This window comes from Pogona vitticeps, chromosome 1 (assembly GCF_051106095.1).
Source record: "Pogona vitticeps strain Pit_001003342236 chromosome 1, PviZW2.1, whole genome shotgun sequence".
In the NCBI taxonomy this organism is placed as follows: domain Eukaryota; kingdom Metazoa; phylum Chordata; class Lepidosauria; order Squamata; family Agamidae; genus Pogona; species Pogona vitticeps.
The window spans coordinates 347,758,525-347,782,688 of NC_135783.1; the positions used below are offsets into that span (position 1 = coordinate 347,758,525).

Consider the following 24,164-nt stretch of genomic DNA (forward strand, 5'->3'; position numbering starts at 1 on the left):
TTTGAGGTTGACCTAGGCCTAGTTCCACCTAGCTAGAAAGAAAGTTTTTAGGCAATACTGGGGAAGTAACAGGATAGGCAGACCTCACAGAGTGGAGAATTATGGAGTTTGTAGTCCAGAAAATCCAAAAATCCCACCTCTAGGAATCCAATTCTAAACAAAGTCATTCTCCTAAATTATTGCGTTCCAGTGAAAGAAATTAGGAAGCTTCAGGACAACCTATGCAAGCAGAAGTCTTGCTGGTCATGTAAAACCACAGGGTAGCTCACTCCAATAATCTCAAGAGCGCTTCCAAGACAATTTTCTTGTGACTCAAACGTGCACCTGGTGAACTGCATGTTACCAACAGGTAGCAATATCCACAGAGTGTAACCAACAGGTAGGAATATCCGTAGAGACAACTGCTTGTTAACATAAAATTTAACCTGGATATTGACCAGTTAATTATCTTTTCCCATGCTCTAGATCTTTCTGTGAATTCACTTTCCAAAATAATTTAAATCGTGGTCAACACACTAGGAGTGTGTATGAAGACATTGCTGCTTTATTGTGAAAATATATTAGTCACAGTATTTACACATATGCACACCTTCCCAGGTTCATCTCTGCTGTTAGTAAGGATGGGAAGCAGAATCAACGGACGTGGCTTGCTACAACAACAGACGCAACAAAATTTTTGCAGAAATGATCTGCAAGAGAAAAGACCAGTTCCATGCAAGGTCATCAACAACGTGGTTTCCTACTACGAACAGAAACCACCCACCAACATACCTTCCTCAATACCGCATATCTGTTCTCACCAAATGCCACAGATTAGAATGACTATGTACAAATAGTGATTTTATCTCGCAATCGGTGGGTCCTTATGTTGCTAAGACAGCACCATCCACACACAGGAAAGATCAGCAGGCTAGCAGAAAAGTCAGTGTCTGTAGAAGGGGGAAAAAACATTTTTGGGGTGGTGGGGTGGAGTGGAAAAGCGATAAAAACAAGTTATGGAGTGGAATGTCCCAGAAAAGCACAGGACTAACAGACTAGATTTCGAAATATTATGGGAAGACGGAAGAAGGCATACATCAAAAGGTTCACATTATGAAAAATGCAACGCAGAATCTGCTACACAAGTGGTATGTTGAACAACGGACAATATACAATATACAAAGGTTCATTTGGGCCAGTGTGGTGTATTGGATCAATTAATGGTCTTGGACCTAGGAGACGTGAGTTCACATCCCCAATCAGCCATGAAAAATCACGGGATGGGGTGGCAATCATCATCATCATCAACAACAACAATGCTTAAATATCATACATGCATTGCAAAGCCTAATAGAGCCACTATAAATTGGCTCAACAGATCCAGTAAACCACATTCTCTACAAATTTTGTATACTGCATATATTTAACATAGTTTTTTGTAAAGCAAAACAAAAGCAAAATGTGTTGCATATACTGTACTGTATACCGCCCCATAGCGCTTACAACACTCTTTGGGCAGTTTATAAGTTAATTGTGCAGGCTACACATTGCCCCCCCCCCAAGTTCTCATTTTAATGACCTCGGAAGGAGAGAAGGCTGAGTCGACCTTGAGCCGGCTACCTGGAATTGAACCCCAAGTCATGAGCAGAGTCTTAGCTGCAGTAGAGCAGTTTAACCACTGCACCAGGAGGCTTACTGTCTTGTATACAGTGGTGCCTCGCATAACGAGCACACTGTTTAACGACGAATCTGCATAGCGATCTGTTTTTTGCTATCGCTAATGCAATCGCATTGTGATGTTTAGATAGGGTAAACATTGCATTGCGATGTTTTTAGAACAGCTGATTGGCGGTTCCAAAATGGCCACCAGGTAAACAAAATGGCCACTGCAAGCATTTTCGCGCGGTTTCCTCGCTTACCGAGGTGGTGAAAATGGCGTCGCTATGGAGGATCTTCGCTCAACGGTGAGTTTTCGCCCCATAGGAACACATTAAACAGAGTTTAATGCGTTCCTATGGGGTTTTCCTATCCGTATAGCGATGTTTCCGGATAGCGACGATTAATCCGGAACGGATTAACGTCACTATGCGGGGCACCACTGTACTGTCTTTTGTGTAATGTGAACCTTCACTGGTTTCTCTAGTTTACTAGTTTTCAAAGTATTCAATTATTGCATGCATTGCATCTCTTTTTCGGATGTGTGTGTGTTAACATAACCACTGCTTCTGTCTGTGCTCTTGGGTAAATCAGTGAACAGGAATGCTCCACAAGGTTGCATGTGGACCTCTAGTGTGACAAACTTTCTGGTTCAACGAAGCACTGACGGTGGTTGACCTTGCAGTATTAAAACATGTCAAGATTAATAGCTAATAAATAAAACATTTCTATTGTATTCCCGTGCACTGTGTGCTTGAATGTCAAAACACAAGGAGAGCCATGTTGGATTAGACCAAAGGTCTGTCTAGTCTAGCATTCTGTTCACGCAACAGTCAGCCAGAGACCCATGGGAAGTCCACTGGCAAGACGGGAGCACAACTGCACCCACAGAATGCAACATTTGTGCCTTCATGTGAATGTTCAAAGGTGTCAAAACGCTGACTAGAACTCAGGGAGTTGGCTAAATTCTTAGGGAATTGCTAGGTTTCCCTCGGTCTCCAACCAGGAAGAAAACTCTTAGGTCAGCAGTACTGAAGAAGGAGAAAACCTAATATTTGTACATGATGTTTCCTTGAATGCAATCATACACAACCACCTCTATTCATTTTCAGGTAGCCTCAGGACTCCTTAGCTCATCACGAAGGTAATTGTGCGTGTTTTGCCTTTGTTTCCCTCCCAAACATAGCCTTTTCTGCTTCTGTGCTGTCACAAGGATGCAGCCCAGTGATATCACAAAGGGCTCTCTCTCTTATGATATCACAAATACCCACATACTCTAAGGTTTTGGATCCAAAATTGCAAGATAGGCTGCTGCTGATCTGATACTATCTGGGCTTGAGCAGAGATAGGTAAAGGTTCCCCTTGACATTGAGTCCAATCGTGTCCGACTCTAGGGCGCAGTTCTCATCCCCGTCTCTAAGCCGTAGAGCCAGCGTTTGTCCAAAGACAGTTTCCGTAGTCACGTGGCCACCACGACTAGACACAGAACACCATGACCTTCCCACCGTGGTGGTACCTATTCATCTACTTGCATTTTTACATGCTTTCAAACTGCTAGGTTAGCAGGAACTGGGACAAGCCACAGGAGCTCTCTCCGTGGCGGGGATTCGATCTTACGACGGCTGGTCTTCTGATCTTGGAGCACAGAGGCTTCTGCGGTTTAACCCGCAGCGCCACCACGTCCCAGAGCAGATATGGTTGCCCTGAATTTGAAGATGTCAGAGGTGGGGCAGATACACCACAGTGGTGGCCTAGGATACAGGTGTGTGCTCCTAGTTTCTCCCAGGCATATGGGAATGACTGGGGAAAAGTGCTTTCAATCCTGCCCTCAGAAGACTTGTAATGAAAAGGGTCAGGCCTTGGCCGCATCCTTTCCTACTTTCATTCCAAAAGAGCCCTCCCCCCTTTTATGCATTTGAGACCGACAATTACTCTTGAATGCAACACAGAAAGGCTGTCGTCGAACGGTGAAGCCGCTTGCAGACCAAATTCTGAAGCTACCTTCAATATAAATAGCCTGGTGATAAAAGTCTAGGGAACTAATGACCAACTGGAAAGTTTAAAATGGCAAGAGATGGAAAGAATTCAAAAGCTCAAACCACTCAAAAACACCCACATGTTCCTGCAGTGTGGCTTTTATCAGCAAGGCCACAGGGGCGCCTTCCTGCACGGAGGGGGGTTCCGGTGGAAACTTGGTGAGCGCTCTGAGAAACCAAATGCACCAGCTTCTGAAGCAGGTTAAAGAGAAATAACCCAAACAGTCCCTTTTTATTAATTTTTTTCCCAAAAAGTTTATATTGCATGTTTCAGCCACATTGAGATTTAAGAGTGTTTCTTTTCTTCTTCTTCTTCTTCTTTTAAAGGTTATACAAATGCTTCACCTCCCTGCAACCTGCTGCAGCTTAGAAATATTGTACTATCACCACTCTTTTTACCGTTTCTGTGGAAGGCAGAATTCTGGAGACTTGTGCAGTTCTGTGGATTTTGGACTCTAATAAAAGTTACTGTAAAAAAAACAAAGCAAAATGTGCCACTTATATACCACCCCATAGTGCTTAAAGCACTCTTAGGGGAGTTTGCAATTTAATTGTGCAGGCTACACATTACCCACCTCCCAGCAAGCTGGGTACACAATTTACTGACTTCAGAAGAATGGAAGGCTGAGCGAACCTTGAGCCAACTACCTGCAATTGAACCCAGTTGTGTGCAGAGTTTTGGCTGCAGTATTGCAGTTTAACCACTGTGCCACAATGCTCCTTAGTATTACTAGATTTTTTGTTTTAGGTGTCATCTGTTTACCCTGATGTGCTGGTTTTCAGTGAGTAGGGAGCAGCTTTTGTATTTAGTGTTGGAGGATGTACAAACTTTCACCGGAAGTGGAACAACCTAGAAATAACCTTAGCAGATGCCACTAAGGTTCATGTTGGGAAGCCAGTTAAATCCACTGGACTATAATTCCCATTATCGCCAGCCAGTTTAGCCTAGGTAATGTTAGTTCAGAAATGTTACCTTTTTAAAAAAAAAAATTCTTGGAATTCCAGAGCCAGCCATGTTAAAAGGGGGGAATGTTAAGAGCTGTAATTTTAAAAAATAATATGTCCAGGCTCTGGGCATGAACAATTTGCTTCTAACTTGGAATTCCACTGGAAGGGGGTGGGAGAAAGAGATAGCCCCTCCTACTTTACCTTTGGCTCCTCCCACCCCAGCTTTTGCCCCACCCAATGGGTGCACGGAACCCCTGTAGTATTATGAACATGGAAGCAGTCATGCCCTGCTTTTGGAATGAATGAACTCCCGAAATCCGCCTGGCGCCCTCCCTGGGATTTTTCAAGAAGCTCCTTAAAACATTTTTATTCTGGCATGTTTTTGAAAAATCTGTCACCCTAAGGATCTCTGAGAGCAACAGCCTTTCATATTTAATTCGGACTCATTTTAATTTGTTTTTAAAATGTCTTTCTACTTAGTTACTTTAGTTTTATTTAAGGCACTCTGTGTTATGCTTTTTGTCACTGTTATTGTCACTTCTGTGAACTGTCCAGAGTGACCATTGTTTAGAAATCAAATGCCCAATGAACGAACAAACGAATGAACTAACTAACTAAATAACTAATTAATAGCTAGCAGTGCTGAGATATCTTGGTGGTAAAAACTGCAGAAGAATTGCATTCCACTCTTAAGTCCGCTGGCCGAGGAACTGCTCTGCAAATCAATCAAAGAAACTGAGCACGCAAGTATGAATATTTTAAGTGGAGGAATATAAAGATAAACTGGAGATGGGGAGAGATGAGAGAGACAAGCCCTGATGGGGTGTCACAGACGAAAGCTGGTAGGACCACGACTACTGCGGCCACAACTGAGGCACGCATGCCAGTCACAACCCTCTGTGATGCCAAGCCAAACTTCAAGTGGTCCGAGATCAGGAGCCCTCCTATTGTAAGAGTTTCGAAATGTTGTTCTTTTTTTAACCACAATTCCCACAATCCACTAACCTCTGGCTAGAGGATTCTGGGAATTCTAATCCAAAAATAGAGAAATGTTTCTAAGCTCCGCAAGAGCCAGGCACAGAACAAGCACGTCTTGAGACTTCTGCACTGAAGCCACAAAGGTGTGATGAAGGAGGACATTGCAGATGGAGTTAACATATACACCACATCCCTAACATGCTTAGAGATCTCCCTGCTTTCAGGCTACAATGTCTAAATATGACTACTAGGATCTTCCATTGAGGCTTCGCTCCTTACAACTGCCCTGGCCCTACTGCAGCTTAAATAAATAATTGTAGAACTGCAGAATGGGAAGGGACCCTAGAGATCATCAAGTCCAGCCACCTGTCAAGGAGGCACGGCAGGGAATCAGACACTCAGTCTCTGGCTCCTAAGCCACTGAAATATCCAGCAGGTCCAGGTCCAGGAGGCTTCCAAAGAGAATTTTCACGACATCCGACGCCAGTAAAGGTACAGTAAAGGCAATTCCTTTTAAACAGCCATTTCTTAAATAATAAGAACTGCAGAGCTGAAAAGGATCATCAAGTCCAGCCACCTGTCAAGGAGGCACCGTGAGGAATCAAACTCCCAACCAGATGCCTAAACCACTGAGCTGTCCAACAAGTAACAGTGCTGGAAAAGAAGCCCATGCTTGTTATTAGTTACAATGCTGTAAAAAGTAACTGGTCATCTTATTGGTTTCATTGCTTGGTGCTTTTTGGTAACTGTTACTTTTCAGGATGGTACTCAGCACTGATAAGATATTGTCACAGAATATTTGTGTGCAATCAAAATACATCTAACATTTCCTTTAAAAGTAAATTTTAAAAAGAATTAGGAAGTACTACACATTACAACAATAAAGGAACTTTGATCCTATTTGTTACTTTATTTTTGACATGTAATCACCTATTACAAAGAAGAGCGTCCTAGGTCAAGTCAAACCTGAACTATCTCTGGAGGCAACAACGGTGAAGCTGAGGCTGTCCACTTTTCAGCACATCATGAGAAGGCAAGGTTCCTAGGTACTGTAATCCTAGGAAAAGTGGAAGGCAGCAGGAAAAGGGGAAGCCATCAAATGCAAGATGGATTGACTCCATCAAGGAAGCCACAGGCTTGAGTTTGCAAGAGCTGATCAGGGCTTGGCGAAGGGCCGATTGAACCAGAAGAGGCTCAGTTCGTGCCCATCTCTACTTGTAACATGTTCCTTCCACACACTAAAAAGGTGTCTGTTGCTCTGCTGCCTTTTGAACTAAACTCTTCATAGAACATCTCATCCCAGGAAGAAGATTTTCCTCCATTCTGCCCCTGCCAGGACTTGGGTGCCTAGAGGCAGCCAGGAGAGAAGTGGCTAAGATGATGAAGATGCACCTTCTTGGCTTAGGACGTGGGGCCCTGATGAAAGGCAAGCCCTTCTTCTAGCATAAAGGAAGGCTATTTGCCTTACAGTCAGGTATGGCCAATATCCCATTTAATTTCTGCTGAGCTGAAAATCCAACCAGCAAAATAATGTGGCATTATGCTTCTGTTTCACAAGGAGATGGTAACTTTTCTTCATGGAGACCATGTCTTGTGCAACACCAATGTTGGCACAAGTAGCACAATCCTGCCTCACTATTCTAGTGGAACTGCCCCATCAGCAGACAGTCAATAGTCTGTCTATCTATCTATCTATCTATCTATCTATCTATCTATCTATCTATCTATCTATCTATCTATCTATCTATCTATCTATCTATCTATCTATCTATCTATCTATCTATCTATCTATCTATCTATCTATCTATCTATCTATCTATCTATCTATCTAATCTGTCTGTCTGTCTGTTTGTTTGTTTGTTTGTTTGTTACACCCCTTTCTCTCAAAAAGGATTGTTTATTTCTTTTGGTGCAACTTTGGCACAAGCAAAGTACTGTATCTGTTTGCCAAGCCTCTGCATGCACCATTAACTGAATTCTGCAAGTCAACCATCCTGTCATTGACGTTGTTCTTATGAGTGGGTACTCTTTGTGGAGTGGTTGATCTGCATTACCCTCCAAAAATGTTTTTGGTGAATTGTAATTGAGTTAATATTACGTTAGCCCGTGAAAAATTGTAGTTGTGGCTATTGGTGTGTGTGTGTGTTTGTGTGTGTGAGAGAGAGAGAGACAGAAAGAGAGAGAACCACTCTGAATAAATATATGGTGGAAATGCAGGATAATTCGTGTAAAATCAGGCATATAATGAATGAGGAAAAAGAAGTGCTGTCAAGAGAAGATCTGAGGTAAAAATCAGGCCAGAACATGGTCCAAGCAGATTAGTCAAACAATAACATTAATACATTTCCATTTTCAAGGCTTGGCTTTCTCTCTCTCTCTTGTATACACACACAGGGAAATATAATGAGAAGTCTTGTGGCACCTACTAACAAGTCTCATTTGCCCATTTTCCTGGCAGCACATATTGCTGTGAAAATCTGTGAGCGCTCATTTCGTTCATGTTGTTGTTGTTTAGTCGTTTAGTCGTGTCCGACTCTTCGTGACCCCATGGACCAGAGCACGCCAGGCCCTCCTGTCTTCCATTGCCTCCTGGAGTTGGGTCAAAGTCATGTTGGTCGCTTCGATAACACTGTCCATCTTGTCCTCTGTCGTCCCCTTCTCCTCTTTCCTTCACACTTCTGCAACATCAGCATGTTTTCCAGGGAGTCTTCTCTTCTCATGGGATGGCCAAAATATTGGAGCCTCAGTTTCAGGATCTGTCCTTCCAGTGAGCACTCAGGGTTGATTTCCTTCAGAATGGATAGGTTTGTTCTCTTTGCAGTCCAGGGGACTCTCAAGAGTCTCCTCCAGCACCACAATTCAAAAGCATCAATTCTTCAAAAGCATCAATTTCATTCATAATACAGGCCAACAGGAGTGACAAGATGGAAGGGCTCTGTTTCTGTTTCCACTGGAAAGGAGAAGGCTAACATGCCATTTTGCAACTGCAATTTAAATTCCAGAAAAGGAAGCAGCAGAAACCACTTGAGAAGTCCCCTCTTGTTTAGCTCCACTTTTTGGTACATACACAAAACAAGGGGACAACTGTAGCCCTTAGTGAACCAACGTAGGCAGTGCCCAAAACTTAGAAGAACTGGCATACGGACTGCTCTCCATGGCCCCCTTCCTTCCCTTGGAATAGAGGTTTAGGAGCATGAGAAAGAACAGGGGCACTTTGGGGCCCATTCAAAGGGCAGCAAACCAATTCAAAAGAGCTAATAAAGCACAAGACACCAGGTATAAAAAAAACCACTAGTCAAGTTCTGAGATTCGAAACCTCCACACAATGCACGTGTGCCAGCCAAAATGTACCTTTGCTGTGCACCTGCTCTGCAGATAGAGTTCTGCCAAGGATGTGTCAAATGAGCTTGTGCTTTTCCTAACATGCTGCTCTGGCACCAAGGCAAGAGAATGCAAGGAAATTATTATGGGTAGGGGATTACTAGTGCTGAGCAGTGTCTGTTTCCTTAATGCCTCACTGATGCTTTGCTTCATGAAGAAACCAAGGAGGCCTGGAGATTTAACACCAGAGAGACTTAACCAACCGTGCATTGTGGCACTTCCAGTGAACTGAAGGGGGGCAGGACCATTCCCAGAAAAGAGCCAGATTTTGCACTATAGGTGGACCAAGAGGGCAGACACCTCCTCCAGAATTCTTCAGAGGTACACAAATACACGCACTTGGCTGAGTTCACAAGTTAATACTGTTTGGTGCAGTGTCTTCCCCTCCTTCTTTTAATACTGATGGCTTCAGATGAATCCCAAGTAAGTGTGGTGACTCAATGTCGCCATCTAGGCTGCAATACCAGTCTGCCAAAATACTCAATTGGCTGATTTTTCTGGGGCCGGTTCCTGCCCTTTAAACTCCCAGTTTCATGAATTTATTGCTAGAACCTCAGCTTTTGACCTCTGCACAGTTTTGATTGTTCAGCTGCTTCAGGCTCTTGTTCGTTGATCAAAAATTATATTTCTTTTGATTACGCAAATGCTCAATACTGATTCCAACCTACGGAGAGCTTTCTCCACCAGAGTCTCAGATCGGAACGTCCTGGAATCTGGTATTTGCAGAATCCTAATAACTGTCCCAACACAGAAATATTTTGATATTGGCAAAACAAGAAACCAAATGCTTTCCTGATTGCCTGTGGTTGGCACAAATTTACTGACAGTTGACCAGGAAGAGTAGGACTCTTCACGCTATCCATGACAATTCCTTTTCAGATCATTGCTATATCTCAGAAGACTAACACAGGAACGGTGCAGGCAAGTGCAGTGGTTTTAAAACAAAAATCTTTCTGGCTCATCAATGTAGACTTCTTTGAAATCCTTGTCTATAATCACATCTAGATTACATGGCTATGACGGAGAAGACGTTATGTTTCAGTGTACCTAATCTCTGCAGTATACACATCGGACTTGTGTGAACAACCAAAACTGTGAAGCAAACTTTAGAACAAAATTTGTGTTCGGCACTGCTACAATCCACTCTTTATTATCGAACCATTTCCTCCCCATGCAGCATTGCTCTCTTTACCTTACAGGTCAGATGTGGTCGTCCCTACTTGTCATTAGCAAACTGAAACAACCGTGTTCACAAACACATTGCCGAACAGACAGGAAAGCTCTATGGGAAACCAAGATATGGCGGCTCTGTTTGGTTTTGTTTAACACCCCCATTTACAGACGGCCACCAGAAGCGAGACCAAGCAGCTTCACATTTCACGGCAAACCACAAATGCTTCAGCGCTGAGACAGATCATTTTTAGTGGGGGACTTCTAGTGGGTGGGGAGTGTTTGGGGAATGTTATGTGTGTGCATGTGTCTGGTCTCTGGGTTTCTGTGAATTTCGTTGTATGGGTATACTGTGTATATACTTACAATGACAATAAATTATATTATTATTATTATTATTATTATTATTATTATTATTATTATTATTATTATTATTATTATTATTATTATTATTATTATTATTATTATTATTATTATTATTATTATTATTATTATCATGTGCTGATAAAGAGAAGGAGGAAGGGGCAACGACCCTAAAACAACTCTAGCGATCAGCTTCTTCTTATTTAGAGTACAGAACAGCCATAAAAATCCTTATCCAAAAAAGAACATGATTTATTGTCATGACTCACTCTAGGTAATCTAGGTGATCCAGGCAGGTAAGCCTGAGAATAATCCCCTCTTCATTATGGTGCAAGGAATATACCGTATTTTTCCGTGTATAAGACTATACTTTTGTCTAAAATCTTTAGAGTAAAAATTGAGGGTCATCTTATACATGGAAGTAAGCTGAGGAGAGAGCAAAAACAAGCGGAGGGGAAAGCAGGGATCAAAGCGATCCTGCAGCGCTTTGATCCCTTTCCCCCTACACTTGCTAAGTCCCACTTAGATTTCTTAAGTTTAGATTAGAAAAATGGCACTGTCTTATACATGGGGGCATCTTATACACGGAAAATATACGGTATATGGGAAGAGACATGGCAGGCTCTGCCCTCCATTGACCTTTGTATGTCCATTGTAATAGCTTGTGGGAACAAGTTCACCTATATGGGTAATAGGAATTTACCAAAAGGGACGTTAATGACAATGCAATGCATTTCAAGATCTAAATACTAAACCAGAAAAGGCTAGCCTAGACCTACGGAAAATAAAAACAACGCACCTTGCAGAATGGATGAATGCTGAAGAGTGTCTCCCACCGGGAGAAGACTCTAGGTGGAACATCTGGAAGTCACTGAATAGACTCCAAAGTGAAGTCGGAAGTTCAAGGGGCTACGTGGATACAGGTGGAGAAATTCAGTCAATGCAGCACTTATGTGCCTGCAATTTATGCCCTACCGTGTGTACAAAAAAAGATCTAGCAAATGACTGAGTTGATTCTGTAGCCTCTACTGGTCAAAAGTAATCTAATTATCTTAACATATTTATTTATTTATAACATATTTACCCCACCTTTGTCCTCGAAAGTACCCAATTTTAATTTGTTTTTAATTTTAGCTATATTTCATTTACGTCCATAATTTTTAATTGGACGGTGCTCTAATGGGAAGGAAGGAAGGAAGGAAGGAAGGAAGGAAGGAAGGAAGGAAGGAAGGAAGGAAGGAAGGAAGGAAGGAAGGAAGGAAGGAAGGAAGGAAGGAATTGCACAGACTAGAGAGGCACAGTCTGCTGCTAAGACCTGGTATTGTCTGGCTGACCCTACCAAATACCACCTTCATGCAACCTATTTTCCATTGGGTGTTTCCCCGAAAATAAAACCTAATCTGAAAATAAGCCCTAGTATGATTTTTCAGGATGCTCGTAATGTAAGCCATACCCCCAAAATAACCCCCAGTTAAGTGAAACCCCTAACATGCGCTGGATTATGGAGAAAGCCAGAGAGTTCCAGAAAAACATCTACTTCTGCTTCATGGACTATGCAAAAGCCTTTGACTGTGGACCACAGCAAACTGTGGCAAGTCCTTAAAAGAAATGGGAGTGGCTCACCACCTTATCTATCTTCTGAGAAACCTATACATAGGACAGGAAGCAACAGTTAGAACTGGATATGGAACAAATAGGGAAAGAAGTACGACAAGGCTGTATATTGTCTCCCTGCTTATTTAACTTATATGCAGAATGCAGAATGCAAAAGGCTGGACTGGAGGAATCCCAAGCCGGAATTAATACTGCGGGAAAAAATATCAACAACCTCAGATATGCAGATGATACCACTCTGATGGCAGAAAAAGAGCAGGAATTAAAGAACCTCTTAATGATGGTGAAAGAGGAGAGCACAAAAAAATGGTTTGAAGCTCAACATCAAAAAAACTAAGATCACTGGTCCCATCACCTCCTGGCAAATAGAAAGGAAAGATATGGAGGCAGTGACAGATTTTACTTTCCTGGGCTCCATGATCACTGCAGATGGAGACAGCAGCCACGAGATTAAAAGACACCTGCTTCTTGGGAGGAAAGCGATGACAAACCTCGACAGCATCTTAAAAAGTAGAGACATCACCTTGCCGACAAAACTCCGAATAGTCAAAGCTATGGTTTTTCCTGTAGTGATGTATGGAAGTGAGAGCTGGACCATCAAGAAGGCTGACCGCCGAAGACTTGATGCTTTTGAATTGTGGTGCTGGAGGAGGCTCTTGAGAATTCCCTGGACTGCAAAGAGAACAAACCTATCCATTCTGAAGGAAAACAACCCTGGGTACTCACTGGAAGGACAGATCCTGAAGCTGAGGTTCCAATTCTTTGGCCATCTCATGAGAAGAGAAGACTCGCTGGAAAAGATCCTGATGTTGGGAAAGTGTGAAGGCAAGAGGAGAAGGGGACAACAGAGGACGAGATGGTTGGACAGTGTCACCGAAGCAACCAACATGAATTTGACCCAACTCTGGGAGGCAGTGGAAGACAGGAGGGCCTTGGCGTGCTCTGGTCCATGGGGTCACGAAGAGTCGGACACGACTAAACAACAAAGTGAAACCCACTCTCCACCCTTCTGCAGCAACCAGGAAAAGATAAACATGGCTGCATTTGAATAAATGTAGATGGTTGTACATGAAAAAAATAAATAAAAGATCCCCTGAAAATAAGCCCTACTGCATTTCCTGCATATACAACAGGGAATATGCAGGAATCAGGCTATTGACCTTTTCCTTCTAGGCAGCTTCTTTTCTCCTACATTCTTTTTTCATTCTCTCACTTTTAAAAAAAGCCTGCAGTTTGTCTGGATAGTTGCTTGGATAGTAGTTTGTTTGGACAAACTGCACCAGAGCACAGTTCCGACTCCAGTCCTCTGAAGATGCCGGCCACAGAGACTGGTGAAACGTCAGGAAGAACAACCTTCGGAACACGGCCAAACAACCTGGAAAACCCACCACAACCGACGGATCCCAGCCGTGAAAGCCTTCGAGAATAATAATCCTCATAGGAGAAAGTGAGTGATAGAAAATCAGTCTCCACCCAATGTATGCATTTTCACATTTAATGAGCTACATCTGCAGCCTAGGTTTCTTCCACTGAGGTCAAAGCAATGGACAACATGGCTCTCCTCCGACTTGTCGGTTTAGCAATGTAGGGGAGGCTGCAAGAGGACGGCTCACCAAAGTTCACCCAGTTAAGCTTCATGGGTCAGGGCAGCCTGGAAACTGGATCTCCAAAGGCACAACCCATCACTCAAACCCTACCTCACACTGTCTTTCCTCCTGGAAGCAGGAACCGCAGGCTGTATCCCGCTGCTTCCCCGGGAGCCTCTCCATGCACATGAGTTAATGGGACCATACACTGCATGAACAGAGGAGGGGAGGGAGGAACCACCAGCCGAAAAAGCACCCAAAGAGGCAGAACTGGAGATGGGACAGGAATACAGTGGTGCCTTGCTAGACAGTTACCCCGCATGACAGTTTTTTAGCTAGACATTGGCTTTTTGCGATCGCTATAGCGATTTGCAAACCAGTGATACCTATGGGGGAGTTTCGCTGGACAATGTTTGGTCCCTGTTTCGCAAACCGATTTTCACTAGATGACGATTTTGACAGCTCCCTCCACGCACGCAAAACAGGTGTTTTCGGGACCTAAGCTTCGCAAGACAGCGATTTAAATAGCTGATCGGCGGTTCGCAAAGCGGTTTTCCTATGGCCGATCTTCGCTAGACAACGACGATTCTTCCCCATTGGAACGCATTATACAGGTTTCAATGCATTCCAATGGGGAAATGCTTTTCGCTAGACAATGATTTCGCTAAACAGCGATTTCAGTGGAACGGATTATCATCCTCTAGCGAGGCACCACTGTAGCTGAAATCAGCCTTCTGGGATGATCTGGAGGAAGGATGTGCTGCTATTCCTTCCCAACCAGCCTGGCCAGGATCACGTTGGATGGAGGATGGTGGCAACCACCATCCATTCCATGGGGAGGTTAGCAGGGCAAGGAAGGCTGCCTTAAATTTAAAAAGCAAGAATAGGTACGGTATTTTCCAAACTCTATGTCTGGTTGAGCCCTTATTCTTTTCTCCTGCCTCAGGGCATGATCGATCATTCTCCACTTCAATGGTTTTCTATTTGAAAAGTATTCTTTATTTACAGTGCCGTTTCCCCTCCAAGGACAGGACACTTAGCAACATGATTTTTTTTTTTACTCTTAAAGCAAAGTGGGGCTACTTGGACATCGCCAGTGGCCGGTTCTCTGCCTCTTGCACTTTTTTAGGGCACTTTACAGGCTCCCCCTCCCCATCAGATGGAAGAAGAAAGAAAGAAAAGAAAAGCTGGAACTGGCCATAAGTTCTCTTGCACTTTTGAAAAAAATAAATTAGGAAACCAGGTTTCCAAGGTGTTAAATAATGCCAGGAGGACTTGGGTCCTGTTCAAAAGCTGAATAGCCATTCCCAAGACCATCTGCAGCTGCAATCCACTTTTTTGTTTATTTATTTTTTATGGGGGAAAAAGGTGGACCTGGGAGGGGTTGGGCCACCAAAGCAGCTTGAGGGCCCAGCCAAAAGACTCCAGAGTCTGTAACTACGAATGTGCACATGGCCGGGCTCTTTTGAGACACCGGCTGGACCTGATGCCAAACCCATCAGCCCACATTCTGTTCATTCAGCAGCCGAGCAGAAGACTCCAGAAAGTCAACAAACATAAGACGAGTGTTATGGCACCCTTCGATTCATTTTCTCTGATACTGGAAGTGGTATATAGCCATCATCATCAACAACGGTCACAACTGCTTGCTGTCAAGACAACCCCAATTTGTGTGTTGTGTGTTTAGTTGTTTAGTCGTGTCCGACTCTTCGTGACCCCATGGACCAGAGCACGCCAGGCCCTCCTGTCTTCTACTGCCTCCCGGAGTTGTGTCAGGTTCATGTTGGTTGCTTCGCAGACACTGTCCAGCCATCTCATCCTCGGTCGTCCCCTTCTCCTCTTGCCATCACACCTTCCTAACATCAAGGTTTTTTCCAAGGACTCTTTTCTTCTCATGAGATGGCCAAAGTACTGGAGCCTCAGCTTCAGGATCTGTCCTTCCAGGGAGCACTCAGGGTTGATTTCCTTTAGAACTGATAGGTTTGTTCTCCTTGCAGTCCAGGGGATTCTCAAGAGCCTCCTCCAGCACCACAATTCAAAGGCATCAATTCTTCGGCGGTCTGCTTTCTTTATGGTCCAGCTCTCACTTCCATACATCACGACAGGAAAAACCATAGCTTTGACTATTCGGACTTTTGTTGGCAAGGTGGTGTCTCTGCTTTTCAAGATGCTGTCAAGATTTGTCATCGCTTTCCTCCCAAGAAGAAGGCGTCTTTTAATTTCAGGGCTGCTGTCTCCATCTGCAGTGATCATGGAGCCCAGGAAGATAAAATTTGACACTGCCTCCATATCTTCCCCTTCTATTTCCCAGGAGGTGATGGGACCAGTGGCCATGATCTTAGTTTTTTGTTGTTTTTTTTATGTTGAGCTTCAGACCGTTTTTTGCACTTTCCTCTTTCACTCTCATTACAAGGTTCTTTAATTCCTCCTCACTTTCTGCCATCAGAGTGGTATCATCTGCATATCGGAGGTTGTTGATATTTCTTCCGGCAATCTTAATTCCGGCTTCGGTTTCTTCCAGTCCAGCCTTCCGCATGATGTATTCTGCATATAAGTTAAATAAGCTGGGGGACAATATACAGCCTTGCCGTACTCCTTTCCCAATTTTGAACCACTCAGTTGTTCCATGACCAGTTCTAACTGTTGCTTCCTGTCCCACATATAGGTTTCTCAGGAGATGGATAAGGTGGTCAGGCACTCCCATTTCTTTAAGAACTTGCCATAGTTTGCTGTGGTCCACACAGTCAAAGGCTTTCGCATAGTCAATGAAGCAGAAGTAGATATTTTTCTGGAACTCTCTGGCTTTCTCCATAATCCAGCGCAAGTTAGCAATTTGGTCTCGAGTTCCTCTGCCTCTTCGGAATCCAGCTTGTACTTCTGGGAGTTCTCGGTCCACATACTGCTGAAGCCTACCTTGCAGGATTTTGAGCATAACCTTGCTAGCGTGTGAAATTTGTTTCTGATCATGGGGCGTTCTTGGCAAAGATACTGGAGTGGCTTGCCATTTCCTACTCCAGGTGGATTGCGTTTAGTCGGAACTCTCCACTATGTCCTGTCCGTCTTGGGTGTCCCTGCACGGCATAGCCCATAGCTTCTCTGAGTTACTCAAGCCCCTTCGCCACGACAAGGCAGCAATCCATGAAGGAGCAACCCCAATTTACATAGGCCTTTTCCTGAGTTTGTTAGGCAAAGAGTACTCAGAAGTGGTTTGTCATTCCCTGCCTCCAGGGAGACCCTGGGACTGTGGTGCAGCTTGCCCAAGGCTACATAGGGTGGGTCTTCGGGGATGCTCCGTGGGGAATCGAACTTGTGACCTCTGGCTCTGCCAGCTATAGCCATCAAAACAGCCGCCGCCTTCTCCATTCATCCCCTTTGAAAGCTGTCCAGGTGAGCAACTAACTACCTGTGCATCATATGGAAGCACATTCCAGTATTCTTCTGCTGTGACAAATAATTGTCTTCGTACACAAGCAGCAGCGATGAGCACCTTCCGAGAGGCTGCATCCAGACTGGTACTCCAACATCTCCCTCCATATTTTTTTTCAATTTAAAAAGACCACACACACGCACACCTTCCATGTATAATCTGGCAACATGTTTGCCCTGCAACCAGGAGTGTGTGTTGGGGGGAGATGGTTTCCAAAATCAGAAGTGATGAGACATCAATTATGGATTTTTTAAACACTAGACTTAAAACCGGCAGGAGCAGGGTACAGAAAAATTGCCCTCAGGGCCCCAAGAAGAACACAAATGCCCCGTCTTGTTTTTTTTTTTAAAGTAGGCATGTAGGAAGATAGTTTTTCCAATGTTGGGGGAAGGCGCTTTGTCCACCCTGCTATATACAGAATCTCTGTCCACTTTGTTAGGAAAATACTTTCGACTATTCTATTTTCCAGCAAATGTCTTTTTTTAAAAAAATGAGTCCAATGTCACCACCACCATCCCCAGAAACTGCATGGCAACTGCATAAATAAATTGAGTATTGTGTGAAGAATAGCTTCCTTTCACTGGTCTTCTTGAACAAAATAACCGCCAGCTTCATCAGGCAAACGCCAACGCGACCTCCATTTCTGTATAAGACATTCACACCTTTTCAAAGCACAAAGTCCTCCCCCCCCCACTTCAGCCTCTGAAATGTACATTTCGCACCTTCCCTCCATTCCAACTAGCAACCTCTCTCCTTTTCAAGTTCTGAGGCACCGTCTGGACGCAGTGTAGACTTTGATGTTTGAGCATGGGAGGGTGAATTAAGATTCAGTGCAGCCAAAACTGAAGTTTTGCTGGTTAACAGAAGGGAAGAAACAGCCTGAGGGTGGGTTTACAAGCTACTGTCAATGGGGATTCACTCTTTCTGAAAGATTAGGTTGGTCCCTCGGAGGCGCTCTTAAATGCACCATTGCTCCTGGAAAGTCTTGCCCAGAAATCGCTGGTACACCTGCCATGTCCTTTCAAAGAGATGATGGATTTGGCCAGAGGGATCCATGACTTAATTACAGTAGCTGCTGGCTAGACTACCGTCAAGCAGTTTATGTGGGGCTGACCTTGAAAACTGTTTGGAAGCTCATAAATAGCTCATGCACCAGAGTGGGGTGGAGGTGGGGAGGTGCCCTGCTTTATCCACAAGCCATGACTGTTCCAGCTAATGTACAATGGACTGATGCTTTCTCCTCACTTCGCACACAATGGGAGGAGAAGCAAGTCACTCTTACAAGAGGTGTAAACTGACCTTCTAGAGAGCTTTTGAATGTGGGTTTAGGCTCAGAGGTTGCCTAGCCTTGTTTTAACACATGTTGGCCTTCTACCCTCGTCATTAAGGGCTGCCAGACAAATGGACAACAAGGTTCCCATTTAGTAATGTTGCAGCGGGAGGGACCTGCACAGGTACAGCATGGCTCACCTTTGCATGGCAAATTACACCTGATCATGAACTGCTGGATAGCTCATTGGTTAAGGCATCTGGTTGCACACTCAGAGGTTGAGAGTTTGATTCCCCGCTATGCCTCCTTGACAGGGGCCAGACTTGATGATCTATAGGGTCCCTTCCAGTTCTACAGTTCTAAGATTATTATGATGTACTTTGCAGCTGGTCTGGCCACTCTACAGAGATTGCCAGCTGTAATGTTGCTTCCTCTGGCCGAATGCATTAGGAGCTACCCAGTTCCCATTGCTAGGCATCTCTCCTGGGACATTTCCAAGCTTTTCCCCACATCTATTAAAGAGATCAATCAATAGGTATGCATCTTCCTCCAGCAGCTCTCATTAATGCATCAATAACTGGCAAGACACAAATCCACTCCACAGCTTTATTGTTATATATGCATTGTTAAAAATCAGAGAATCAGAGAACAATTGAGTAGGAAGAGGCCTCTAAGGCCATTGAGTCCAATCCCCTGCTCAATGCAGGAATCCAAAACAAAACAGATCTGGCAGAGGGTTGTTCAGTTTTCTCTGGAATGCTTCTAGCAGAGTGCTCAACCCCTCCCAAGGTCATGTGTTTCATTGTCGTACTGCTCTAACAGTTAAGAAGCTTTTCCTGATATTCAATATTTCCTGATATTTTCCTGAAATCTGCCACCTAAGCCAATATGCAAGCTTTTGAACTGACCAGGAGTGTTCATTGTGTATAAAAATAAAACACTAGGAGTAACTAAACAATTCATCCTTAGGTTGAACGTAGGGTCAAGTTAAAAATTCAACAAAGTTTTAGTGACTTTGATACATTTTCATTTTAAAAGTGGTATAAATGTAAAATTGCTGTCTAGAAACCCCAATATCTATCTGACTTTGCATGCTTCACATGAAACGCAGTTTTTTAACCTCACTCCAATAAAATAAATACAGTAATGGGTGTTATGAATAATTCAAAAGCTGGAGATAACAACCTTTGGTGTTTCAGACATCAGCTCAGCACCAGACTAAGTAAAAATTATGAATTTTAGATGCTCTGGATAAACCTGAGACAAAGCTTCCCTGAACTGATGCCATCTAGATATTTTGGAATAGAACTTCCAGTCCCAGCACAACAGATAATTGGCGATGTCCTAGCTCATGGGTGTCGTAGTCCAAAACGTCTTGAGGGCACCCATTTAAGAAGGCCACATTTGACTAAAGGCCACACACTAAAACTGGTAGGGGTTGAGTCCAAGATGAACAAAAGGAAGTACTTTTTGAACCACCTAATTACCTTACGGAACTCGCTGCCACAAGATCTGGCAATTATCTCCAGATTAGATGACAACAGACATATTTGTGGGGAAATCTAGAATAGTCACGGGCCATAAGAGCTAATACAATGTACCTTAGCAAATGTACCATGAATTAAAGGAGAAAGACTAGATGGTCACAACCTCCATACTATGTTTATGACCAAAAGCGTGCTGCTTATATACTGCCCCATAGTGCTTCAAACACTCTCAGGGCGGTTTACAAGTTAATTATGCAGGCTACACATTGCCCCCCACCCCCAGCGAGCTGGGTATTCATTTTACTGACCTGGGAAGGATAGAAGGCTGAGTGAACCTTGAGCCGGCTACCTGGGATTGAACCCCAGGTCATGAGCAAAGTTTTGGCTGCAGTACAGTGGTTGAACCACTGTGCCACGAGGCTCTATGACCAGAGATGGAAAAGGTGTGGGAGGAGGGAAGCAAAGCTCCCTGAATCCCCTAGCCAGTATAACCACTAGCCACACTGGCTGGAGGCTTCTAAAAGATATAGTCCCCCCAAAAATTACCCTTTCCACATTCCACTGATGAATCTCCCAAGGAGATTTTGGCTGGCGACTGAACTCAGCATCAGCAGCTGGATTAAGCTGGAGGGAACCCCTCCCGGAACCTCCAGCCCCCAAAGATCTAGTGGGCCATACATTGGCCACCCCTCCATGAGATAGTCCAAAAAGCTAATGTATAGGTATGTTTTGGTTTGGGTTGGGTTTTTCTCAGAGACCAGAGCTTTACATACCCCACATTTCTAAAAACAAACTTGGACTCACTCCATAAGCCATTCAATACCCAAAGGCAATCATCTCCCCGCGCACAAGGACACAAAGGTGCATCATTCATCAGAGCCAGGCACACTTTTCACGGAAGACCCAGTCCCTGGGCCTTCTCTCCTCTACTCACCCAACCTTCGAAGCTGTCAGACGAGCCAGTGCTTTGCAGCAGCTCATGGAAGTGGACCGTGCAATGGGCCACGAAATCGTCATACCCAATGGGGGTCCCGTGGAAGACTGCCAACTCCAGCTGGCATCCGTCCGTCACCGGGATGGAGAATTCCTCATTGTAGGTGGGCTTGTTGGTCTTCTGCTTGGTGCTGGTCTGTCCCACCCGGACTTGGTCCACACTCACCGTGATGTAAGGGTCCAGGAGTTGGTGGCCCTTCTTGAAAAGCGAGTGCCGGAGGGACCAGCGGGTCGGCTGCAGTTCCACCGCCTCGCCAATGCGCACCTTCATGTACCCGTTGAACTTCAAGGTCCCAGACATAGCGGTGGTGCTCCAGCGGAGGTTCAGGGAAAGAAGCTCCTTCCCTCGGAGACAAAGAAAACTTCAGGGCTGTGCCCCACCACCGAGTCTGTGGTGGTGTGGGAGGAACACCCCACTTCTCAGAGGAGAGGACAACGGGAGGTCCCCACCCCTTGGGCCATAACGTGGGGTGTCACCAGCCCAAATTCTCAGGCTCTCCCTGCCTTCCCGAGGAGCTGCTGAATCACTTCATGCCGGAGCTGAGCAGTTGGGTTCCATCTTCTTTGGACGGAAGGCACCGAGAAAGGGAAAAGGGAGAGAAAGAAAGGTGGTGGAGAAGTAAAACAGAGCCTCTAACAGCGGTCCTGGCTGGTTCCCAGAAGAATCCCGAAATCTTCTGGCACAGCAGCACCTCCACAAAACCCGAAGCCTTTGCTGCTTCCTCGGTTTACACACCGCTTCAGGTCCCTCCCTCTCTCGCTGGGCTCTCCAATCCAGGAAGGAACTGCAGTGAAGAGAAAAAGAAGAAGAAGAAAACTATTTTTCACACCCACCCACACTTTCTTGTGCTGCTCACCCAAGCCACCAGCCCTCAAAACCCACCTGGCCCGGGGCGGGGGGGGGATCCTGCCTTCCTTGGGCTCCTCTCGGCTTCCTCACAAAGAGCTTCCACTCCTGAAATAGGAGTGTGTGTGTATGTGTGTGTGTGTGTGTGTGTGGAAATAGAAGACGGAGACAAGTGGTTGTTAGGCAAGGAAAACACCTGAGGGATGAATGGCAAGCCCGAGAGACGACGAGCAGGCCGAGAGGCGGAGCTTCCCGGATGCCCTGCAAGGACTTGTCCAGAAGGGATGTGTGAGCGATACTGCTGGTGCGGGGTGTGTGCGTGCCTGCGCGTGTGCGTGTGTAAAACCACCCTCCCGTTGTGTTCCTCAGAACTCCACAGACAGGGAGCTCACCTTCCCCCCCACACACCCCCAGATCTTTGCTACTAGGGGGCTTCTCCGACCCCCTCCCTTCCTACCTGTCGATCCTCCCCAAAGGTGTGCGCGCTCAGCTCCTGATGGGGAATCTCGATCGCCTGCCACAGCTGGAAAACCTGCTCCTTCCTCCCCCCCCCGCTTCTCCCACCCAATCACAGCTCCCAAATTAGCATCTTGTCAGAGAGAGGGAAGGGGGGGGCAGGAACAGCCGGAAAGGGAGGCGTCCAGGTCTCCTCAACCCACGTGGAGGAGCGTCAGATGCCGGGGTTTCGTTGTGATCCCTTTCAAACCGAAAATAAGCCCAGACTGCATTTCCAACTCGCCTTTGGTATGGTTAAGACTTGGATCTGACTGCAAAGTTGGGAGAGTATTTATACTTATTCATTCGTTCAAAACCCCTCACACATAAGAACATTGACTGGTACTGTATTATATACCCGATTTCCCCGAAAATAAGACCTCACCTGAAAATAAGCCTTAGTATGGTTTTTCAGGATGCTCGTCAAAGAAGCCCTACCCCCCCCCAAAAAATAAGCCCCAATGAAGTGAAAACCCACCCTCCACCCTTCTGCAGCAACCAGAAGATGATATGCCTGTCTTTGAGTAAATGTAGATGGTTGTACATGCAAAAAAAATAAATAAACATCCCCTGAAATATAAGCCTTAATGTGTTTTTTAGAGCAAAAATTAATATAAGACCCTGTCTTATTTTTGGAGAAACATGGTAACAGATACAAGTTTTAACCAAAAAACCTAAGTATCTGTTAACTATGGGTGTAATACAGTATGTCTACTGTTCCTAATATTGCTGTTTTTTGATGGTGTGGTTTCTGAGATCTGCAACTGCTTATAGTACTGTGTGAAATTTCTTGATATTGTTCCCAAAGCCCCAATGACTACGGGGACCGCTGAAGTGTGTTTCATCCACAAGCGAGATGTTTCAGTGGCCAGATTTCTGCATTTTGTTCGGTTTTTTCCCAATTCTTTAGCTTCAACTCTGGCATCCCCTGGTTGAAACGAAAGAATTGGAAAAATTAACAAAAATGCAGAGATCTGGCAGCCAAAAAACTTGTGTGTGAAACATACCTCAGTGTTGTTCCTCTTATTGTATCTTTTATTTTGTACTTTACCTTCTGAGGATGAGGACGCATCAGACTACTGTGCCCACTATCCTCTGCCACGTTGTAGGAGATGATAGGCCTTGTAGTTTAAAGATGATGATGATGATGATGATGATGATGATGATGATGATGATGATGATGATGATGATGATGATGATGATGTGCTGTTGTCAGTTCTGAATTATGGTGACCTTTTTTTAGGGTTTTCCAAGTAGACAATACTCAGAAGTGGTTTACCATTCCCTTTGTTCTGGGAGTGCCCTGGGACTGTACAGCTGGCCCAAGGCCACCCAGGCTGGCTCTGCTCACAGGATACCCCCTGTGAGCAGAGATATCGAGCTCCCAAAAGCACATTCAGTCAGATTGTTGTTATTATTATATACAATTTTATCTTGCCTGTCTTTCAGTGAGCTTGAGCGTAACAAAGCAGGCACAGTAATAAAAGAACGAAGAAATGTCCAGATCATTGACATTGACATTGCAGGAGATGGCATAGTTGAAAATAAAGAATTGGTAAAACTAACAAAGTACAGAGACCTGACCATTGAAACATCTCGCCTCTGGAAGAAACACACTTCGGTGGTCCCCATAGTCATTGGAGCTTTGGGAACAATATTAAGAAATGTCACAAAGTGTTATCAGCAGTTGCAGCTCTCAGAAATAAGCCCATCAGAGCAACAAAAAAACAGCAGTATTAGGTATAGCACACATATTATGCCAATATTTAACAGATACTTCGTTTTTTGGTTAAAACTTATATCTGTTATATAATACCAGTCAATTTTGACTGTGCCTGGTGTTTTTTTAACAACAACAACAACAATAGTGAGCCAGCAAGTCACATAAGGTGATTCTTTTCAGGGGTTTCCAGGTAGAGAATACTTGCCCTTTC

General features: G+C 44.5%; 1 protein-coding gene across 2 annotated transcripts in view; it reads right to left on the reverse strand.

The window, feature by feature from the left end:
• The window catches only part of PRKCH (protein kinase C eta), a 106,274-nt gene extending 84,965 nt beyond the window's left edge, over positions 1-21,309 (reverse strand). For both annotated transcript variants that reach the window (XM_072986807.2, XM_072986806.2), the window contains exon 1: positions 20,830-21,309. In XM_072986807.2, the coding sequence (XP_072842908.2) occupies positions 20,830-21,189 (360 nt within the window). In that variant the 5' untranslated portion in view covers positions 21,190-21,309. The remainder of the gene's footprint in view (positions 1-20,829) is intronic.
• Positions 21,310-24,164: the final 2,855 nt, after the last annotated feature.